General features: G+C 44.9%; 3 protein-coding genes across 3 annotated transcripts in view; all 3 read left to right on the forward strand.

Annotated features, from left to right (window-relative positions):
- Positions 1–2582: 2582 nt before the first annotated feature.
- Positions 2583–6579, forward strand: CCNB1 (cyclin B1; the record flags this gene model as incomplete). Its single annotated transcript, XM_082075124.1, is given in 9 exon segments — positions 2583–2625; positions 3255–3664; positions 3892–3958; positions 3961–4073; positions 4424–4582; positions 4994–5230; positions 5666–5799; positions 5996–6200; positions 6460–6579. Coding segments are annotated over 9 exon segments (1488 nt in total).
- A 1499-nt stretch (positions 6580–8078) lies between these two features.
- Positions 8079–15151, forward strand: CENPH (centromere protein H). The gene is made up of 10 exons (XM_082075532.1): positions 8079–8203; positions 8267–8319; positions 8522–8577; positions 9219–9267; positions 9713–9787; positions 10443–10499; positions 11318–11381; positions 11658–11709; positions 12801–12964; positions 14363–15151. The coding sequence occupies exons 1-10, from the start codon at positions 8141–8143 to the stop codon at positions 14453–14455; spliced, it is 726 nt and encodes a 241-aa protein (XP_081931658.1). The 5' UTR covers positions 8079–8140; the 3' UTR covers positions 14456–15151.
- A 59-nt stretch (positions 15152–15210) lies between these two features.
- CDK7 (cyclin dependent kinase 7) overlaps positions 15211–23702 on the forward strand; it is a 29834-nt gene continuing 21342 nt past the window's right edge. Inside the window, exons 1-3 of the mRNA XM_082074968.1 lie at positions 15211–15280; positions 16109–16172; positions 19893–20095. Coding sequence (XP_081931094.1) covers positions 15242–15280; positions 16109–16172; positions 19893–20095 — 306 coding nt within the window. The 5' untranslated portion in view covers positions 15211–15241. The remainder of the gene's footprint in view (positions 15281–16108; positions 16173–19892; positions 20096–23702) is intronic.

A 23702-nucleotide genomic window follows, 5' to 3' on the forward strand; every position in this document is an offset into this window, starting at 1 on the left:
TGAATGAGCAGAGATATATTCCATACTTTAAGTGTGGGACATCATGATTATGATTTCATGGAAGCAGTGGGAAATGGACACAGTTTATACTGGAATGCAAACATAAGCAGCTGAAAAATATTTTTTTCAAACATAGCTTGAAGACTCTTTGAATGAAAAAAAAATACACCTTTATTGTGGGGAGTAAAAAGCAACATGTAGTCATGGTTTTTTGCACACTTTATTAGATAATAGAAATACAGTTTTTATATTATGTGATTTCTAAACTTAATGCATCAGACCACATACATGTTATCATTTTTAACCCAATTGGTTTTCTTAAGGAAATAAATCCACAGGTGAGCACTGAGAAATTATGAAGGGAAAAAACTGCAGACACTTTTCTGTTTCCTGGGAAGACACAGAATCAAAAATACACTATGTAAAATACTTTTTTTGTTGTTTACTTCTTGTATGAATAACTACAAATGCAATAGTTTGAAGCTTAAAGTAACTAATCAGTGGCCATCCTCACACTCAGCTAAACTTCACCTCAGGCTTTTCTGTCACTTGATTTTTTTTTCATAATCACATAACACAGCTGCAGGTGTACTGTAGCCAGCTGTACCTTTGTGTATTACCCAAGGATGCGGTCCAGGTTCAGAATGCCAGATGGTGCCAGTAGTCTAGGACTTGGCAAGCTGCTGAAACAAACTGTAAATTGAGACTTCTAGACTGGAAAGAGAAAGTGTGTTTAACAAGGAATGAAGCATAAACAATTCTGTGTCTTCAGGGAAGACCTGTCAACAGGGTAATAAAGTGTCTTCTGAGGCAGTTAACCTTACATCTGTCTGCAGTCTTCCCATGCCCCCCTTTTCTTCTTGTCTGAATCTTTTGAGTATTTTCCTTGGAGTTCAGCAAATCGATTCAGTGGTTATCAAGAATAACTATGTCTTTAATCATTCCATGCATCACAGCAGTCTTATTTTGTCAGACTGTTTTCTTGTTCTGCTATTTAGGATCAGTACTTGAATAGAAATAACATTTTAAAGACCAGACTTGATGTCAGTGGAATTTGAGGGTAGAGTGATGTAGGAATTAGGTTATCAGAATAATGAGCAACACAGTGTGAAATGTCCTTGAGCAATTCTGTTTGTCTTGCAATAGGACTGTACAAACTGCATAGTTTCTTTTGTAACTGTTAAACAAGTTTCCATTCCCTTACCTTCCTCGGTGCTGTGTGAAAACACTGACTGCAGTGCAGGGCTGACTTGAAAAACTCTGGTCAGAAGGTCTCTGAAAGGTCACTCCATGCTGTTACATGGAGTGATGAAGATCGACTGCACAAATCACAGTCCCTCGTTTCTCAGGACAGCGCTGCAGAACCAACCATGTTCTCAAAGTTTGATCCTGTTTTCTTCTGATTTATGTCTTTGGAAGTGGTTTTCTCACCTTGCCTCCTCCGCAAGGCTCAGGTCAGTGCAATAACAGTGCTACAGTTACACAGCCTATAAACAAGGTGGTGATCTGGTTCTGAAAACCATTTTCGAACAAAAATCTTCAGTTATTTACAGATGCTATTCATAGCTGAGGTGATTGTACTGGAGCTGACAGCATTTCACCAAACTGAGCATTAGCCCTATCGTGACAGGTGAATGAAAAGGGGGGTGATTCTTTTCAAACCAAATTAGCTTAATATAGTTGAAACGCCTTCATGCTTGCCACAGCTTGTCGTGAGTAAAAGCTTGTTTCATCCTTCAGCTGCTAGCAACAGGACCTGAAACAAGGTGGCTGGGACCACGTTTGATGGTCATGGCAGTGACAATCAGCTCATACCTGGATGCTTCACAGGCAGGTGCAAACCTGCATTTGAACACGCACTCTGCAGCTGCTTGTGTGTACCCAACAGATGCGCACCGTGTTTGCCTGGCTACCCTGGCAGGAAGACTATGGCAATAAACATCTGCCTTAAATTCGTTCAACAAGAATGCCATATCTAGCAATAATCCTCCAGAGAAGGGTTCAGGCTTCTGCCTCTGCAAGAACTGTTAGAACTGTGCTGTAAGGGAAGGGTTTGAAATCACAGGTACAGGCAAATTTATGTATGTTTTAGTGAATGCTGTGGTAGGGGAGATCTTAGTCATTGGATTTATATGCAGACAGCTGCAGCAAAACACTTTCAAAGATGAGACTAAGACTCAAAACAACAAGGAGTAATGGTTTTGAACTGAAGGAGGGGAGATTCAGGCTAGACATGAAGAAATTTTTTACAATGAGGGTGGTGAAACACTGGCCCACGTTGTCCAGAGAGGTGGTCGATGCCTCATCCCTGGATACACTCCAGGCCACGCTGGACGGGGCTCTGAGCAACCTGATCTAGTTGAAGGTGTCCCTGCTCATTGCAGGGGAGGTGGAACTTTGGAGGTCCCTTCCAACCCAAACTATTCTGTGATTTTATCATTGTACATCTGGCAGCAAGCAATATATGTGTATATAAGGAGGGGGAAATAAACGTGTTTTTCAATAACTTTGTGTACTGCATCTTTTCTGGTTAAAAAAAACAACTGGGGTGCAAACAGGAAAGTCTGTCAAGAAGCACCTGGATGCGGCCCGGGCACGGCCCCGACACAGCCCGGCACAGCGCGGGTACAGCCCCGGCCCGGCCTGCGCTGCCGCAGTTGTGGGCAGGAGCCCCAGACATCCTGCGGGTCGCACACCTGTGGGTCACACGCACCCTTTTCGAACACTCGTGGGCGTCCCCCGTCGGTCGCCACGACAACACATCAGGCGGGGCCGCCGGCAGCCAATAGGGAGGGAGCGGGCAGCCAATGAGCTCTGAAGCCGAGGCGGGTGGCAGAGCCCGCAGTGCTGTGTGATGGCGCTCGGGGTCAGCAGGGTGGGTGCGGGACAGCCGCGGGTGGGGGGTTCGCTGTGTGCCCGAACCTGGGGAGCCGGGCGAGAGAGGGAAGGTGGCCGCGTCCTGCTCCCTCTTTCTCGAAACGCTCCCCCTCCGCGGACAGCGGCGTGCAGCAGGGCGGCCCTGCGCGGTGCTTTCATTCCATTTCTTCTTCGCGGGGAGGGCGGTGGCGTGTGTTGCACGTTCTCCGGGGGTAGTCCCTCGGCTCCCCGACTTCACTCAGTCCTCAAGTTTGCAACCCGCCAGGTCCGCACCCGTGACCCTCCAGCGTCGGGGGGGTGTAGCTGTGCAACCTCCCTCCGGTTTCGGGTGGCAGGGTGTCAGTGCGCTCAGCATTTCCCCGGTTCCCCTCCGCCAGCTCCGAGGTCCCGGGTGTGCAGCCGTGCGATCTCCCCCTCAACGTTCGGGCTGCCGGGGTGCAGCCTGCAGCCCCCGCCGTACCCGCGTCGCGGTGCCGCTGACCGCCCGCCTCTCTCCCCGCGGCAGAGTCGTGCGACAGCCAAGAGCCGCGGGGTGCCCGCCGACAGCTGCGGGCCGGCGGCGGGCAAGATGGAGCTGCGGCCCCGCACCGCCCTGGTGGGCATCGGCAACCGCGTCGCTGAGCCGAGGACGCGGTCTGGCGGCAAGAAGGCGGCGGGTGCCCGCGGGCAGGAGCCGGGCACCAGACCCGTGATCGCCAAGGCCCCGGAGAAGAGGTCGCGGGAGGCAGCTGTTAAGAAGGTGTTGTCGCCAGTCCCGGAGACGCGGTCCCAGCCCGAGCCCATGCAAGTACCGACCGCGGCCTCCCTGCGGCTGTATGCACCCCCTGCCCTGGTCTGCACTGCCCCTGCGGGGGACACGGCTTCACTCTGTGCCCTGAAATAGGGCGGTGAGCCCCAGCAGCACTGCCGGTGCTGCAGGGTTGCTGGGTGCAGCTTTCCCCATGGAAGCCTTCGCTTGGCCCACTCTGGGCTGTGAGGGGGAGTGCTGCCCACTGATCCCAAATTTTCTTGTAGTTGGAGCCTCAGTCTTCAGCTGCCATGGAGACATCTGGACGTGCCCCGTCAGGTGACGTGCTGTGTCAGGCTTTTCTGATGTCTTGCTTGATATTGAAGACGTGGATGTGAAAGCCAACGCTGACCTGAACTCCTGCAGCAGCTATGCGAAGGACATCTACAAGTATCTGAGAGACCTTGAGGTTGGTGGTGTCATAACTGTAAGTTATGCTGACACAGTGAACCTGCCATTGTAGATGTGCCTTGGACCTGCTATCCGCTTTCACCTATTGATTTTCCTTCACTTAAAAGGCAAGATTAAACTGAGCTGATAAGCAGATGCTGGTTGTTAGATTAATCAACCAGTAGTACTAGTGCCATGCTCATTCTAACCCATCTCTAGTGAACACAGAAGCCTTGTGCCCTGTCGCTTACACCTATGGGCTATGCCAGTGCTGAACTCTTTGATAAGCATTTACATGCACCAGCGGTTGGGCACTGCAAATGCTTCAGCTAAGTGGCTACATCTGTTGACACTATTCCTTCCACACAGGCAAGTCAGCCTGTCAGACCCAAACACCTGGATGGCCAGAAAATCACTGGGAACATGCGTGCCATACTAATAGATTGGATTGTGCGAGTAGAAATAAACCTCAAACTCCAGCAGGGGACTTTGTACATGACAGTTGCTATCACTGATCGCTTCATCCAGGTGAGTGTCTCTTGCCCAGTATCAGGTAATGCTTTTCCACTAAGCTAAAGCACAATGAGCACTGATCAGTAACACCACACATGGTTAGACACATTACCCTTAACAAAATATAGCTGACCAACAAAGGGCATTTGATGTCGAATGGTATGTACCATGTAGCCCCCTCAGCCATGAACAGTGACTTGATATATCAAAACTGCTGACTCCTCTCCCTCATTTGGTCTCCAGGCCTTCTAATAACCTTGCAGATCCCAACAGAGGTAATAGATGGTGTACAGTTATTCTATACATGCCAGTACATCCTGCCATATAACAAACCCTACATTGGCTACCTTGAAAAGCTGTGTCCTGAGCCAAGTAATTTAGAAAAATCTCTAAATAAATAAATCTCTTCCCTACTACAGAACTGTTACCAATGCTGTTACCAAGAGGACGTTACAGCTGGTTGGTGTTGCAGCTATGTTTATTGCCAGCAAATATGAAGAGATATTGAGCCCAACTGTTGAAGACTTTGCCTGTGCAACTAATCACAGTTACACAAAGCTCCATATCTGCCAGATGGAGATGAAGATCCTGCAAGCCCTGGGCTTCTGTCTGTGTCACCCTCTCCCTCCACACTTCCTAAGGAGGGCTTCAATGATTGCAGAGGTAATGCTGAGAGCAGATGTCACTGTTAGCAGTATCTGGAAAATACAATGCCTGACTGTGGCAGCTTGTTAAAATGGTTCTAAATTTTTGAGTACTGCAACAGTTTAGCAGCTGTGCCTGGTTGAGACCTCGCTGATGTAGAAACAGGTCTTGTTTGCCTGCCTTCAGTCACATAAGCCTAACCCACTCAAAACCAGAGTTAACCTGCCTGGTACTGCAGGTCACTGCTAGACTGCCATTGAAAGGGAGTGGTCCTAGAATGTGCACAGCCTAATACAGCTCAGAACTGCTCTGTGATTAAGCCACTTGAATTTCAAGCCTATAGGCCTGAAAATGTTTGCTAAGGAAGTATTTCTTTCTGCTTGACTAAATGAAGGCTTTGACAGGATGCTCATGCCTCAGGCATAGCAAATGCTCTACTGTGTCTTACTGCATGTTGACTTCGAACAGCACGTTCTAGCCAAATACTTGATGTACTTGTCCATTGTGGACTATGACATGGTTCAATTCCCTCCATCCAAGATCACAGTGGCTGCTTCTTGTTTGTCTCTGAAACTCAAAGGACACAAGTGGGTAAGCTACACTTGCCAGACCACCTCTTAGTTTTGGACTCGCTGTGCCTGTGCACCGACTTAAAAGGCTGCTCTGGGCCAAGTGCATGCCTTCTGCTTCCCTTGTGGTATCTCAGCATGTTCTTGTCTCCCCATGGTCCATTACAAGGAACAGAAGTTGGGCAGTAACTGTTAACCCTTCCCTGTGAAACAGGAGACTACAACTGCCCAAGGCCAACAGAAGACAAAGAATACAGTGTACTCAGATTATTCTAGCAGGCTTGTCTAATTACTACTTTTCCTTTCAGATACCAACTTTGCAATACCACATGTTTTACACAGAGAGAGACCTTCTCCCAGTTATGCAGCACATAGCAAAGAATGTAATTCTTGTGAATGAGGGCATTACCCAGCATATGGTAAGAATCTCATGGTGCAGGCAGGGAGTATGTGTGATTAAGTGTCAAGAACTGGTGCTCTGAAGCTGCCTTAGCTGAGACACTGCTGTCAAACTTGGATCAGACCTGCTTATGGCAGCTGAAGATCTCTAGCTTGCCAAAGTGGCATAAGCTGGCTATGAACTGGTCTTGTGTGTTAGGATGGGCTTGGCTTGACCACCAAGCCTCAGGTGAGCTGGGATAGTGTAAGTTTATGAAGTTTGAACTTATTTTTCTGCAGGCAATCAAGAAAAAATACTCCATGAGCAAAAACATCGAGATAAGTAGCTCTGAAGAGCTGAAGTCTTCTATCATACGGCATCTAGCACAACCTTTGATGCAAGAGTTAACTCCTCTGTGAACTCAAGCAGCATCTTGGGACTATGTGCCCCTGTGTATATATAATGTAATTTATTTGTGTGTTTTTAAAACAAAATTGTTTTACCTTCAAGTTGTGTTTTCTGGGGTAGGACAGTTGTCTTCCACCTACAGCTGAGCCATCCCTGTGGAAGCTGTGAGCAGCGGAGGTGTATGGGAGCTCTGGGGCAAGGCAAGAGCCGTGGCACAGGCTCTGCTGATGCTGTGGCACAGACAGCATCTGCCAGATTGGCCGCACTAGAGTGCAGCTCTATTAACATAGCATATTTTTGTTAATAACCTAACAACTATCAGCTTTTCTCTAGGGGAACGCTGCTCAGGGAGCTGTATCGGCTTTCACCTGTAATGTATAATTGTTCTTTGCCTACCACTCTGCCTGCTTTTTTGTCCTTGTTACAAAACTTAACCCTGTGAAAAATGCAGTTGTGATTCGTGCTAAGATGTTTAATGTTTACAGATATAACCAAATGAGGGACGGGCTCTGAACCTAGAAAAAGGAAAAGCTGGTTAAGTTCTATGTAAAAAGTTATGAAACTTGTTTATGAAGTTATATTGACAGAGGGAACTAACATTTTAAGGGTTAACTAAACATATAATGGGTGCCTACTAACGAACTAACACTTTAAGGCTTAGCCACACAATAAATGCTTAGTTTAGAGCTTTATGTTAAGAAGAACAGAACCCCATTGAATGCCAAGATAAGAAGTTTTACTGCACCTAGCTGTAAACTTGAGGAGACAAGATAACGAAGATTTGCAGCAAAAGGGGGCTGGCGCCAGTCTGGTTTCAATCGACTTGGCAGCTTGGATGCCAGTCAATTCAACATAATGAGCCAAAGGTACAAAGTCCACTGTGACGAAGCTGAAGGAGCCTTCATCCAAAGACCCCTCCTCAAATTCACCAAGTGGCACTGCGCAGGCGCAACAGGGGCGGGTTTATGTAAATGGTTATCTGAGACTCATTTTAATCAGAAGCGGGGAAAGGTCATGAATATGTATAGGGTTCCTGGGGTCATTATGAATATGCAATACCTTACTGTATTTAAGCACAATTCTTATTGTTTAAAGGTGTGCGCGTTGGGCGGAGCGAATCCCCCGCGCACCCAGCGCTGTTTTGCTTATGCTCTAATGAACACGTGTTTAAGGAATAGAAGGAATTGGATTAAATGTTGTTTATCCATAGAAAAAGCGTAAGTTATTTATTTCAACCATGCCTCCCTTCTCTTATTTACCTGAAAAATACCTGTGAGAAGGGGCTATCTTGTTTCCTTCCTGTGCCGACCGCAGGCGGAGGGTTTTTTTACGGGGCCTGTAGGGAATACGCCCCGCAACACGCAAACGGCCCCGCGCTGCCCTCGGGCCGCTCGTGTGTGACACAGGCGCCCGCTCCGGGCCCCGCTGGCCCCGCCCCCGCCTGGCGGCCGAGCGCCGAATCGCCGATGGAGGAGAAGAGGCCTGGGATTGGCCGGCAACGCGCGGGCGACAGCCAGAAGCAATCGCCGGCCGCTCTGCCGAGCGGCGCGCGGGAGGTTTGAACGGGCGGCCATGGAGGCGCGGCGGCGGCGGCGGCGGCCAAAGGCGGCGGCCAGGGGCGGCCCGGTCGCCCCGGTCGCCGAGAACCGCCCGGTCGCCGAGAACCGCCCGGTCGCCGAGAACCGCCCGGTCGCCGAGGATCTCCAGGTCGCCCAGTTGCCGAAGGCGGTGGATGTCTGCATGTTGCTCCGGTCAGTGCTGGCGGGACGGGGAGCCGCTGGGGCGGCGGCTGCGGGCAGGCCGGGGTGGCGCGAGGGCGTTGCCGCCGTGACTGACCGTTGCCGCCGTGACTGACCGTTGCCGCCGTGACTGACCGTTGCCGCCGTGACTGACCGTTGCCGCCGTGACTGACCGTTGCCGCCGTGACTGACCGTTGCCGCTCTCTGTGCCCAGGCTGAGGGACCGCATGAAGCAGCAGCTCCAGGACTGCAGAGCCGCGCTTCAGATCGGTAGGTTGCTCCCTGCTCTGACGCCCTCCAACAACCCCCTGCGCTTCCTCCTGGTGCCATGTTGCGGTAACAAGGGCTGTGAAGTGTTTTTCTCCGCCGGGCACCTCGCTGCGTTTTCTAGACGTGTCTCGAGACGCCGCTGAACTCTAACGGAGCCGCCAGGCGGCCGGTGCCGCCGCCCTTCCCCGGCCTGGGGCCCGGGTCCCGGGTCAGAGCCCCGCCCAGGGTCCGGGCCAGCCCGCTCCGACCCGCGATGGGGGTTCTCGGGGCCTGACCACGGGGGCTGAAGTCTCACCAGATGTCTGCCGAAGCGTTCGGCAACAATGCTGATTTAAGGGGTTTCTTCTTGTTCCTGTCGTGTCCCCTTGTGCTGAACCAGCTAGCGGAATGTACAGAGCAATGCTGTGAGCCAGCATTGGCGTGTTGAAAAAATGCTAAATTTAAATATTTGAATGTCTAATTATTTCTCCAATACAACTGATTGATAGTGTCGTCTCACTAACAGTGGAAGAAATAAGGTGTGGCAGTAGGAATACAAAGACTTGTTAGTGTAGCCATTAAACTGCTTATCCTTTGTACTCTGTAGATTGTATTTAAAAGTCTCTTGTGCCTTTTTTTTTAGTGACATTCTTTCTTTGCAGATCAAACATCTTGCCTTGATCACATCGTTGATGAAGAGAGTCTCCAGGAGTATGTAATTGGATGACTTCAAACATTTGATGTCTTTTAAAATATTTAAAATAAAGAGGTGGAGGGTTAAGAAATGAGCTTGGAGGTTCTCTTCTAGTCACTCCTCAGTAAATCTCTGGATCAACTATTAGTACTTTGTAGGAGTCTGGTGAAAATAGAGAAAATCAAGATAAAATGTAGGGAAGAAATATTTTACTCATTCTCGTAATGTAGTTCAGTATCTGATGTGGCTTCAAAATTTGCAGTCCTTCTTGTGACCGCTAGAATTCACTAATGTAGTTCCACATGTTAAAATATTCCTGGCCTTAATTTGTGGTTTACAGGAAAAATTCTTACTGTAGACACATAAAGAGCAAGTTAAAAGCGCGACATTGCTTTTACATTTTTTTGTTATCTTCACACTGTTTGGGGTTGTGTGTGGTTTTGTTTTTGTTTTATCCTTCAGAGCTGCAGACGATTTGGAAAGAGTTATGGAGGAATTAAAACTTGCTTTCCAGAACAAGACATTAGCCTTGCAAAGGTAGAATTTTCTTCTTGTTTATTTGGAGGTTTAATGTTTGTTTCTGTGCATACATACCTGCACATATGCATAATTCTGATTAAGACAGGATTTCACAGTGATATAGTGTGTGTTACAAACATAAGACATTTGAGCCAGTAGCAATGCAGATGGAGATACCATAGAGAACAACAACAAATTGCAAGTTAAAATGTGTAAACACAAGGGTTCCTGCAAATTTGTGAAAATCTGACTATATACATCAGTAAATTGATTTCTTGGCAGTGTTTTACAAATGCATGTGAAGAGATAGAGTTGATAGGTGTTATATGTCTCCTGTGTTACATGGCTCTTCAGTTGAAGTCCCATCTTTGCCCAGTTTGCCTTCTGCACCCTGTGGGTTTAATGGCGTCTGAGTGTGTGTGTGGCAAGAGAGAAAGGAGTTGTCACTCTCACAAATAATCGTCGATAATGCCTTTCTTGTCCTGAGGGCTAAGCCCCGTTATTTACAAAATGTGATATTTAAAAGGTACTGAGTATTTTATATATATAATTACACTATGAAAGTGGACATAAATGGAACCTTGGAAATATCTCTTTTCTTACTTTTCTAAATCTACTTATTTCAGTTTCTTATCAGTTCTCATCAATTACATTTCTTCCCCACACTATGCAGGATGCAACTTGGGTTTCACCTGAAAAACAAAGTGAAGCAACATGATAACGAGTCACGGTAAGGTGTTCTTGGGGAAAGGATGGCTAGAGAGGAATAGACTTTACACAGTTTAATGTGACATGTTTCTACATTATGTTATTGTACCTTTTTTAAAAGCAACATTCCTTTTTCCAGTTTTGACTGAATGATATACAGTCTACCTTCTGGCTAGAATCAGCATGCTCAGACCTCTCGTGCCCAGAGTGCATTTACATTTGAGCTCTGAATTAACCAGCCCTTGATTCCAGAGATCATAATTTTTGATTCACTAGTGAGAATTGTTTGTAGTTAAAGAGTTTTTTGTCTTCAATAATGCATGAGTAACCCTGAACTTAAAATAGCTGAGAATGTAATCGGACTTGTAACAGAGCCTTGCTTCTGCTGTCTTCATTAATTAATCATGTAGGAGTTTAATGTCTTTGAAAAAGAACTGAAAATTTCAGACATATTTAAAATTAGATTTCATTTCCTGCCCAATATTAATTGGTGCACACTTACAAAGTGTAATATAAGAAATTTAATTTCTTTCAGAAACACAGCTAAAAACATTTCTATTCTTAGCCATTCTCGAGTAGCTAGGCTTCCCTGATGCCTTCCAAGCTCTGTGATCTTAACTGTTAGACAGACTCAACTGAAACATTAGGAAAACCAAGAGGGGAATAAGGATACTATTCGGCCCCTACAACAATACTTAGTATAATAACTGTAATAAAGAAAGGGTGCAGTTTGTTTTATTTTGGTTTTATGGGAAATTGAGATTTTTTTTGTTTAATCCATGTAACTTGATTAAAACATTTGTGCTGTTGACTCATAGTAATGCGTGTTTCCTTCCTTAGCCTGATCATAGGAAGTATGAAACACATAACAATGCTCAGTGGGACAGTAATTGAATATCAGCAGGTAAGTGTCAGTTGTAGTTTCTCTTGCGGTTGCGCAGATCTGCCAACCTCAACATGGCCAGGAGCACAATTTGAAAGTAGCAGGGTTGCACGAGTCATTTGAAGCTGAATACGTGGCCCAAAGGGTGGGGTTTCTACTGGTGTTAAAACTACTGAAATGATTACTTAAAGCGAGCATGTAAGAAAGTTAGCTGTCCTTAACTGCTTTATTAATTGAATTAGCATCTTTCCATATTTTTTTGACCCGAGAGTCAAGGAAGTACTTTTTTTCTTTCAGCAAGCACGTGAGAAGGAATGTAAGTTGATTGACATTAAAAGGAAAAGACTCAGTAAGTGTGTTAGCTATATTGACTTTGTTTTATATTTGAATGTACATTTCGCATTTTAAAGTTCTTGTAGCAATATTAATTTACATCTGAAGTAACTGAGAAACTCAACATAGTTATGAAACTTCTGAAAAGAGTAGGAAGCAATCTAAAAATAAGATGGTGTGTTGTCTACTAAAGCATGAAACTGATGTGTTAGAATGAGAGATGCAAGGAGATGCTCAAAAAGAGCATGGTAGCATTCTATTACTTAGTGTAAACTCCCCAGAAAACTACACATTATTTAGTAATTTAAATCAGTCCTACAACAGCTACAGTTTTGTTTTGTGGTTTTGTGGTGGTTTGGTTTTTTTGTTTTGGTTTGGTTTTGGTTTGGTTTTTGTGGGTTTTGTTTGTTTGTTTTGGTTTTGGTTTTTTTTGGTCAGACTGCACATTTATGAAACGTTTGCAGAATACAGGATGGGATTTGCTTACAAAAAACTCATACTGGCATGTATGTCAGTACTCAGTAGGCTTATTAGAGTGGGTCAAATTTAGATGTGAAGTCATCTCCATAGGAAAAATGAACATCCCTAATATCTTTGGAAATATGTAAAGGAATGCTGTATGAGTTGTCTCTAAATGGTTTTATTCACTCTTGTTTTCAATCTGGTTTCCTATAAAAAACCAGTACTGTTCACTGGTGTTGTCCCTAAGTTCCTTGTATGACTTTGGAATTTGGTTTTGATCGAATATGTAAAAAGGGAAAGGGCCTTAAACACCCTTGACCTTAAAAGTTGTGACAACCAAAGATGGGGTGTAGGACAGATGTTCAAATTGCAGTCCATGTCTGATGGAAATGCAGATGCATACAAAGTACTTACTGTTTTGCTAGCAGCCAGGGAACCAATTGATGTACTTTGATACCAGGTTGCCACAGCATCTGTTGCCTCTTGTGTGAAAGGAATATCTTGAAACATGTTGTGGGGAAGGGATGGAATGTGAAGTTAGGGTTATTGCAGTGGAAGTGGAAGGTGTCTGTGAGGGAAAAAGCATGTATTTAGTTCTACTGCTCATCTAACTACTTTGTAACACTTTTCCTAATAATGGAGCAGCACTGAAAAAAAGCGGAGAACAGAAAATACTGCAAATTCATGCCATGATAAAAAAGATAAAGGAGAAACAAGGACATGTGAAAGAGAGCAAAGTGCTGGAGAAAATGCATCATAACATACAAAAAGAAAGACAGAGGATTATACTACTTCAAAATGTCTTCCAGGTAACGTGTTGTAGCTTGCAGGAGCAAGTTTGCAGTTTTGCATTATAGTCAAAATAACGTGGCGTATGGTAAATATAACTGCAAACATAATTGTATTTTCTAAAACCCTTAAGTAAGAATGCTAATGGAAAAACTGCTGTGTGAAAAGAAAACTGTGTTGCTTTAAAGGCTGAAAGCATGAAATTGTCACAAATTTATTTGGAATAATTATTTACAAAGTTTAGAGACAGTCTATCAATCTGTCTTTATTCCTTTGTTCCCTTAAAGGTAGAAAAGTAGCAGTGGCTGTATTTCCTTACACTGAGAGTCACCCCTACACCCCCGCAAAATGGTTCCCCAATCTCATGATTAGGAAAAAGAAGTAAGCTTTAATCCTCTGATACCGGTGAGCCAGACAGCTGCTCCTCACTCTGCCCCAAGTGTGGAGTCACACAGAGTGAGGAAGAAAACCTCACGATTTGGGATAGGCTGGAGGGGCCTCCTGCAGCATCCTGTGCTCAGTGTGCCCAGCCTGGTGCTGGTGCTCTGCCTCTGCTGTGCAGCTTGTACTGCCTTCTGCCGCCTGGCCCCACACAGCACTGACTTCAGTACTCAGATGGGAGGCATGGTGAACAGTGAATAGACCCAGCTGCAGTGCGCTTGAGTCTATCTGCAAATGGGTTATGAAATCCCAGTTGAGATGCACAGGGTTTGTTTCAAAAATGTAGACTGAGGAAAAGATTAAATATATTGAAGGGCTTCAGGTAGAAGACAAGATATGTAACAATGCTGTGAATTTGCATGATCAGGAGAATTTCGAGGACAGGAAGAGAGTCACATGTTTTTGTATTGCATGCTATTTTAACTACTAGTGTGCATTTATAACAAGGCTACATCTCAATTTTAGAACGAGAAATTAAACATTTTAGTGGGTTTTAGATTAGATTCCTAGAATTGTCTCCTGGTTTTGCATTCCTGAAATCTAATCTTCTTCAGTTAAATTTAATAATTCCCGTTTTCAGTCCAGAGTGGCAGGGTGAGAATGTTAACTGTGTTATCTTGTGTTGAAGGCAAGCTTTATTTCATGTGTTTAAAAAAAACAACCAACCAAACAACACCACCACGGAGGAGAAAACCACATCCTCTAAATTCATATGTTTAAAATAGAGACGGTGTGCAAACACCTTTAGGAAATTCAGAGCATGGCTTTTTTTTGCTTTGTCTGTGTATTGACAGTAGGATCTAAAACAATACTTGCCTTTCTATCGCCCCTCCCCCATCCTGCCTACTTCAAACCTTGCTGTGAATTTCAAGGGCTTCCAAATTAGAAGTTGAAAAACAGACAGCTTTTGAGATATTTTACCAGGAATAATCTTTAAACGCTTTTTGTAACCAACAATCTTTCTTTCTTTATTATAGAATATCCTAATTGGAAGCAGAGTTAACTGGGCAAAAGATCCATCTTTGAAGGCCATTGTTCTACAGCTTGAAAAAAATGTCTGTTCTGTGTGAGCAGAGAGAAATTGTGTTTCATTTTATACAGTGTATGTAATCATTGTTGTTGCCTCTAGAGACTGAGAACCTGTCCACACAAGTCGTTGAAGTGAAATTTAATCCTGGTGCACGACAAATGTTTGAACAGGTAGCATAGCTGCTGAAGTTAGCTGAAGACTCGCTTCATAGCTGTCCTGAAATAATAATAATTGATACATAAAAGCTTTAACAATTTTCTTGTGTAAAAGGTAACAGTGGGCTTACACAAGGCTCTGCTGTTTCTATTCTCTTCCCCTGGGCACCAGTGGAGCTCAGACAGGATGTGTGACACATGGGGAAAGCTCAACCAGTTTGTTTTTTATTATTTTAAAAGCCTTATGTATAATTTTAGGCTGAAAGGCTTTAAATTTTGTCAGCCACTTGCGATTGTGCTGTAGAGGGCTTAGTTAAGCAGAGCATCCAGCAGTAGATGCAACCCATGGATCCCACCTCCTGTAGCAAAACCCAAGGCAAAACTCGGGCAGGTCGGAAGAGGTGACACCGTGCTCTCACTTATGCAGATAAGCAGTACTTTTAAATAGATTATTAAACGGGCGCTTGCATTTCTGCTTTGTGTTTGAAGAAAATTGACCAAGCTGTTAAAATTGTTAAAATATTGTAACATTAAAGAGCGTGTTTTCCTTCAATAAAAATGAAACGTTTCCTAGGTTTTCACACCCTGCTGCGTGGCTCTTTTGGCGGGGGGGCGGGGCTAGGCCTGCGGAGGGAGGCGGGGCCAGGGCCGCGGGGCGGGACGGGGTCGCCATGGGCAGTAAGATGGCGGCAGCCGCCAGGGTCGTGCAGGTAACGGAGCTCAGCAGGGGGCCCGGGGCGGTGGGAGGCGCGGCGGGGGCTGGGAGCCCGGCTCGGGCCGCGGGCCTTGCCCGCAGTGCGGCCGCCAGGGCGCGGGGTGGCCGGGGCCTCAGGGGCCGCCGGAGAGGCCGGTGTCCTTGGCTCGGGGAAGGAGGTGGCGGGGGGGCCCGCACGGTGCCGCCCGTCATTTGATGCCGGTGCCCGGTGCTTGTGCTACCGAAGGGTGCTGCAGGGCGGCCCGCAGCCGTGTGTGCGCTGTTGCAGAGGGGAGGGCGCTGGCCGGCAGCTCCTTTCTAAGCCATCCCTCTTCAAGGTGAAAGTGAGGCGTGGAGTCTTCTTCGAAAGGCTTGTTTCAAAAATAAGCTCTGTGCCTACGACTACTAAGCTTTATGATTAATAGGGTTTTTTATCTGGATGGGATTTGCCAGCCCCTGTCCAGCCACCCGAACGCTGAGTTACAGGCAGAGCACTGTAACTGTGCTGAAACTGCATAATTGCATTTATGTTGCTGTGGCGGGTGTTTCTGCACACACACACAGACTAGTTGCTGAGAGGAAAGGAGAGGAGTAGAACCAGAACCCTTTTCCTGCTCGGGACACGAAGGTGGAGGAATGGAATGCCTTTAAGGCGACACTTCTCCGTGGGCTAACGTAGAACGTTAATAAGCGGTAGTTGTATCCAGGTAGTGGTGCAGAAAGCAGTAGTATACAAGTGGTTGTTTAATACACCGTATGTTCCATTTTGTCATTGTGAAGCCAACATGTGTCTAGAAATACATTTCACTGTGCCTGTTTCTCCTGCTACCTTGCCCTGTTTTAGGCAGTCAAGCCGCATACTCCGTTAATTAAGTTCCCGGACAGAAAAAGTAGCCCCAGACCAAAAAGTAAGTTATGTTGCACCAACTTTCTTTGCGTTAACTGTTTTATATAAGAACGAGCACACAACTTTCCTGCTTCAACTCTGTGTCTCAGCTGATTTTGAGCAGACTTTCTGCAACATGCTGGCCTGGTTTGAAGGCAACTCTGCTTTTTCAAGCTCTGTACAACTGTGGGATTACAAGTAATACACAAATGTCTTTATTTCTTGGTCAAGGCAAATCCCCAGAGATTTCCAGTGTTGTTTTTCTACTTACATAAAAAGCCTAATTTTTCCCAATACTGATATTTGCCTGAAATGATTCTGCCTAAGTCAGTTTGAAGCAGTTTTAGGTACTCAGTGATACTTGCAGAAATGATGTTGCATTTCCCTCATCTTGTCTTATTTGAAGTGTGTGATGTCTGCCATATTTAAAACCTTGATCATAGCTGGGAGAGCTGTTTCACTGTACATTTTAAGAAGTCTTTCCTTGTGCTACTAATTAATGCTGAGAAAAAATAATTTCATTGCAATCTTTGACATTATTTTTTTATGCCTATAGCTATGTTGATATAGGATTCCAAATACCATTCCATTTAGACATCAGAGTTATATAAGTGATGTGTTGTTTTAATATTCCATTTGAGTCAACAAAGCCTTTGATACTAAAGTAGGACATGTCTTAGGAAGCTCTGTTATGTTATCCTGACCTTTTTAGAAATGATACTGTACCATGTTATTTGCCACAGCATTATCCTACTTGTGTTTTAGCTTTAAGTTTACTTTACCCATTAATATTACGGAGTATCTACAGTGCACATTAAGTGCCATGTCTGACTTCTCTGCAAACTCCTCAGAAACTACTTTTTGCTATGACTTTCTGTCAGAATTCTGTATGTTGTGCACAGTTCAGCCAAACACACCACCTCTCATGCCAGTTAACTATTTTTTCAAAGGCTTAAAAACGTGTTACTCACCTCTTGTTATCTCTGCATCAGAAGATTTTTGTGACTGTATCTTTTAAGTATGTTAGACTTTTCTAGCTTAATCAGGTTCTGTCGTCTCATTAGTAAATTGCAATCTACCTCATCATGCTTGAATGCTGTAGCAATAACTGCATTTCCCTGTACCAGACTGTTGCTTCTGTGTAGCTAAACACAGCTCTGCAGATCTAAGACTAAACTTTAGGGATGTGAGTGCTGGAAAGGCCAGCCAAATTCTTTTACCATATTACTACTGCAACATGGTGGTCTCAAACAGGGAAGGGAAAAATGTAGTAGAGACTGTATCTGATCTAAAGCAACAGCAGTGTTAAGTCGGGTACATTTGACTTCTGATGTTTTTAATTGGCCAATACACCTCTTTCAAGTACACTTCAGACTTTGAAATATCCTGAGACATTTTTGTGGTGCATGAAACAAACTTGTAGAAACTGTTTCTTGTTTTTTCATATATAAGGTGTGTTATTTTTCAAAACAAAAATAGTTTGTCTTCATTACCTGCCAAAACTGTTTCACAGAGTCACAGAATGTTTGGGGTTGGAAGGGACCTGTGGAGATCATCTCGTCCAACCCACCTGCTAAAGCAGGCTCACCTAGATTAGATCACACAGGAATGTGTCCAGGTGTGTCTTGAACATCTCCAGAGAAGGAAACTCCACAACCTCTCTGTCCAGGGCTGTGTCACACTCAAAGAAGATTTTCCTCATATTCAGATGGAACCTCCTGTGCTTCACTCTGTACCCGTTGCCCCTCATCCTGTCGCTGGGCACTGCTGAAAAGAGTCTGGTCCATCCTCTTGACACCCACCCTTGAGATATTTATAAACATTTATGAGATCCCCTCTCAGCCTTCTCCAGGCTGAACAGGCCCAGCTCTCTCAGTCTCTCCTCATCAGAAAGATGCTCCAGGCCCCTCGTCATCATTGTAGGCCGCCTCTGGGCTCCCTCCAGTAGTTCCTTGTCCTTCTTAAACTGGGGAACCCAGAACTGGATACAATACTCCAGATGTGGCCTCACCAGGGCAGAGTAGAGGGGGAGGAGAACCTCCCTCGACCTGCTGGCCACGCTTTTCCTAATGCATCTCAGGATACTTTTGGCCTTCTTGGCCACAAGGGCACGTTGTTGGCTCATGGTCAAGCTGTTGTCAACCAGAACTCCCAAGTACTTCTCTGCAGAGCTGCTTTCCAGCAGGTCCACCCCCAACCTGTACTTGTGTCCAGTGTTACTCCTCCCCAGGTGTAGGACCCTGCACTTGCCCTTGTTAAACTTCATCAGGTTCTTCTCTGCCCAGTCCTCCGGCCTGTCCAGGTCTCTCTGAATGGCAGCACAGCCTTCACCTGTGTATTGTCAGAAAGTTGACAAACAACTATGTCTTTTGGTTTTATCTTCTGTTCGCTTTGTTTTCTGCTCTTAAATTTTAAAATTTCAGCTCAATGGCATGCCCAGTGTTCACAATATGCTCCTTCTGATGGGATCTCTTCCTCTGTGCTCTGGTTTGGACCTTCCATTGTTCCTGAACCACCCGATCAACTTGGGACTTTCATATACAGTCTTCTGACTGAGAACCTCTGGATATCCCTCTCAATGGTGCCTTCTTTTTTGCCAGCGGTGGTTTGATCACATTGCTGCAGGTGTTTGATGTCCCAATCCTGCCATTGACTCAGACTCACTGTGGCTAAAACTGGCTTCTCTCCTTTGTCCTTGCTGACGTTGTTGGGTGTAAGAGGGAGATAGGTGGGCAAAGCTCTAGTATTTTAACTCATCACATGCTTATTTTGTAATCATGTAGTCCCTCTGTCCCAGGTGTTTAGATGCTGCATTTGTCATGCCCATTTTTCAGGAGCACTGAGAAGGGTTTCCTGTGGAAGCATTCTGCTTTGTCAGGTGTTTTAAACCTATACAGAGAAGTCAGAGTGCTTGTGAAGTAAACACATTGCTGTGCGACTCCATCCTGCCTGGTGGGGTAATTGCGTATTTCCATTGTAAAATCAGCCACGGTGGGGCAGACCTAAGGTTCAGAATTTGTACTTAGACAGCACTGCCCCTTTGTCTCTCCCACTGTGCTCAAGGCACCTTATCTAGTGTGAATTCCTTAAGTCTGGCTCCTGGCACTCACCCGTGAAGTATTTCACGCACGCCTTGGACTCTGTGTTTCATTAACATTGGTCACCGATGCCCAACATTTGGTGGTCATTCTTGCACATTGGTAACAAAATTTTATATGATGCCATTTTGTAATATTAAAAGTTTTACAACACTGTGTTGCACATTGTGGTATGTCATAGTTGAGAGCGTTATGTTTCTGTAAGCATCTTAACTCCTTTTCGCCTCTGTCTTTACAGTCGCTGTAACCAAAAAGCATAGTTTCAGTGGATCTTAGTTATTTATCTCATCTTTCTAAATAATTGCCACCATACACAGGTGTATGATACTTTATGCTTTTTCTGTAAGTACAACTTCCCAGTGAAAAAGCCTTTGTTAGGATATATGCTGTTTATCTTGTCTATACATCAGTGTTTCTGCCAGTCAGACATGCTTTCTTTAACTATCAGAATTTTTTCACTGTGCTCTTGACATATTTGACAACAATAAGAACAGGCTGTGAGAAGTGGGATGTCTTTAATTCTTTTCAGTATTTTTTATAATTGAGGAAATTGTCAATAACTGGCAGCTTTTATTGGCTGCTTATTAATTAATTTTACAGTCTTGTTATGTCTCTTTAAATGTTTTTTGCAATCTGGGTTTCAGTACAGGAATCTCTACAAGCAAGTGAGCCATCTCTCCATGCTTCAACAGCACAGGAATCTGTAGGAGGCAGATCACTGGCCTTTCAAAATATTTCACCTGTTAATAGAGTACAAGGTACACCAGACACTTTTGAATTAGCAAGAACCTTACCTCAGAAATACAGAAGGAAACTTATGTCAGATGAAGAGATTGAACTTATTCAAGTAAGTTTCACTTATTGGTGTGTGTTGCCTGTATTTACCTACCATTTAGCTTATTTCTACAACTTCTTCAAAGTTTCAAATCTGGTATTTCAATATAATTCTGCAAGGGCAAAAATCACGGACTCCACACAATCCAATGTGAATCCAAGCGAAGCCGTTTATTGCTTGTTACAGTTCTCCTTAAGTATCTTTTTGCTTTGTCCACGCGTCTACAGGCTACATGTGATTGGAGAGTAACTACTGTCCGTGCGCTTACGGGCTGCGTATAACTGGATAACAACTACTGCCCACGTGCCGCAAACTAACAAGGGATTGGATCTTTTACAGTTAGCATGAGCTCTAGCATTCAGCATTACCTCACTACAAAATTTCTGATTTGCTGACTCTTTATTTCTTCACTGGACACACTTTCTTTTGTTCTCGCTCAAGGCTGCTCGAGGTCACGTAAGGCACGTAGGCTGCTCAACTCTTGCTCTCTTGCTGGACACATAGTCCTCAGAGGCCTGTTCAGTTCAGTTCAGTTCCATATAATGTTTGTTAGCTTCAAGAAGATCCCTCAAATCTCCCACATAATTCTTGGTAAGGGTGCACTCCCAGCTTTCATAGCTTTGATGCATAATACCCAAGCCACAAATTCTTAATACAGGAGGTACCCAGCTCTCCCTAATTAGTAGCTTGCAGTATCAATGAGTGGAGAGATACGGACTTAAAACAGACTTGCATGTAGCTAGCAATATTCATAGCCTACACTCACCACTGTCACTACCTGTTTTGTAACAGCTGTTTAATGTGTAATTTGAATGTGCTGGACAAGAGCACAGGAGGCTGCTCTTAGACAAATGAAGGCTATTCCCAGGTGTCTGAAGTCCAAGATATTTCTCAAACTGTTTTTTCTAAGTTATTGATTAGTAGGGTAACTCTTATTTGTAGCAGTGGAAATGTTTTATTAAACTTGATAGAAATATTTCCTGCAATATTTGCAGATGTGGCCTTGTACATGAAAGGCAAGAAAAACCTGCTTTTGAATTGTCACAATTCTCAGTTGTAAACACTGAGGCTTAAAAAGAGAGCACGCACAAAATTTGAAGAAGTTGTGAGATGGGCAAGAGTTTGAAATGAGAAGACGCCTGCGTAGCTTTGTTAAATGATAAGGACACTTACGGTGTAATCATGTTAGTAGAGGAAATCAATTTTCCTGCTGGTATGTAGGTAGGGTATTATGATAGAAATAAAATGAGTTATATCCCATAGCAATACACTTCTTGACCTCTATCATATACATTTTCAAACAGTGGGGTAAGTTGTAAAATAATTTTGTTGGGAAAATAATGAATGGAATACCTTTCTGATTTCTCATAAATATTGTAATGGCTCATCTTGGGCTTGTTTTCAACTTTGCACTTTGGAGTTTGGGCTGTGAAAATAGTTCTAGAACTTGTGTTTACTACTGCTGTATTTTGTCAGACCTTTCTAAAGGGAGTAAGACTCAGGTTTCCTTGGAGTGGGAGAGCTTGAAGCAGCTGTAGTTGTAGATTGCATGTGTTGATCTTTTTGCATTCTCCCCTGGAAAAAAATGAGCTGTTACTTGTAGATGCCGATATTTGACACTCTGTGCTTGTTTTTATATAGATTAAAAATCAACATATAAACCAGAAATTAAAACTAGAACTCTGTCTGTTGGCCTATAACAACACAAAAGAAGATTGGATCTCCATTTCCTGTTCTTTTAGTGGACTATCTTTAATTGTCTGCTTTTCTTTTACAGCGTGGAGGTCCCGAATAAGTATGGAAGATAGTTCATTGGCCACTGTTGAAGAATGAAGTATTGCATTCACAATAAAGGCATTTACTTAATATTAAAAATGATTGTATACCAATAGCTTTACTAAAAACCCATATGAAGGGTGCGAAGGTTGACACAACACACTATACGTTATATTGTGATTGAGGAGGATTTTCTGTGGATGGCCAACAAGCAATTGAATATATTTGATGTCCACACCATTAAAATATTTTTCCAATTAGCCATGTGCAACCTTGACAATATAACTGAGTCATTTTATTTTTCTGCTTAAAAAGATTCAGATGTCTCATCAGGCATGATTTTTTGGGTGTTCTCATCGAGGCTTTGTGGCTGTTAGTTACACAGCTTCAGCTTAGCTGTTGTGCAGCAGGTGGAGCCAAATAAAACCAGCTTCTTCTGGGAATATTTAAATAATTAACTGTTTCAGCACGCAGCCCTTTCAGCCCAGTTACAGCGGGGAGACCGCAATATGCCTGATCTGAAGGCTTTATTTGTAACAAAATGGTAGCACGTAGGTGTGTGACATGTCACAGATGAGTGACTTGGGCCCCTGCTTGCTGCAGTGCTCATGTCACTTAACAAAAAGTGCAATTTAACAGAGTTAAGTCCATGATGATCTGTAGCTGCCTTTGTTTTCATTAAGTAGATAAAAAAGTTTGGCGAATATGAGCAGAACTTTACAAACTGCAGCTTAAGAGATCAGCATATTCAGCTGAGTAGTGCAAGGCAGACAGTATATTAAAATTCACACGACTTTATAATTCTAAGTGATTCATTCTATTCAACACACAGTTAAATAATTTCATAGAATCACAGAACCACAGAATGTCAGGGATTGGAAGGGACCTCGAAAGATCATCCAGTCCAATCCCCCTGCCGGAGCAGGAACACCCAGATGAGGTTACACAGGAAGGTGTCCAGGCGGGTTTTGAATGTCTCCAGAGAAGGAGACTCCACAACCCCCCTGGGCAGCCTGTTCCAGTGCTCTGTCACCCTCACTGTGAAGAAGTTTCTTCTCAAATTTAAGTGGAACCTCTTGTGTTTGCACCCACTGCCCCTTGTCCTACCACTGGTTGTCACCGAGAAGAGCCTGGCTCCATCCCTGTGACACTCACCCTTTATTTATTTGTAAACATTAATAAGGTCACCCCTCAGGCTCCTCCAAGCTAAAGAGCCCCAGCTCCCTCAGCCTTTCCTCATAAGGGAGATGCTCCACTCCCTTCATCATCTTTGTGGCTCTGCACTGGACTCTCTCCAGCAGTTCCCTGTCCTTCTTGAACTGAGGGGCCCAGAACTGGACACAATATTCCAGGTGTGGTCTCCCCAGGGCAAAGCAGAGGGGAAGGAGAACCTCTCTGGACCTACTAACCACCCCCCTTCTAATACACCCCAGGATGCCATTGGCCTTCCTGGCCACAAGGGCACAGTGCTGGCTCATGGTCATCCTGCTGTCCACCAGGACCCCCAGGTCCCTTTCCCCTACACTGCCCTCCAATAGGTGATTCCCCAATTTATCTGAAGCTCGTGTGTGGCTCGCACTCGGGGGCACACGGCGGGAGAGCTCTGCGCGCACGGCGCGGTGTCCGTGTGCCGCTCTGCTGCCGCGGGGCTTTCCTCACCGGGCTGCGGGCCCGCCTGCAGATCAGGCCTGTCCCGCCGTTGCAGCCTGCGCCGAACCGCGCCCGGTTTGCTGGGGGTGTTCGGGTGCCCCGGCCACGGGCAGGTCCCGCGGGCCCCGGGTGACGCGGAGGGGAAGGCGGGACCCGCGGCGCCGGCACGGGGGGGCAGGGCCTCCAGCCGCTC

This window comes from Streptopelia decaocto (genome assembly GCF_964273445.1).
Source record: "Streptopelia decaocto genome assembly, chromosome: Z".
NCBI classification, from domain to species: Eukaryota; Metazoa; Chordata; class Aves; order Columbiformes; family Columbidae; genus Streptopelia; species Streptopelia decaocto.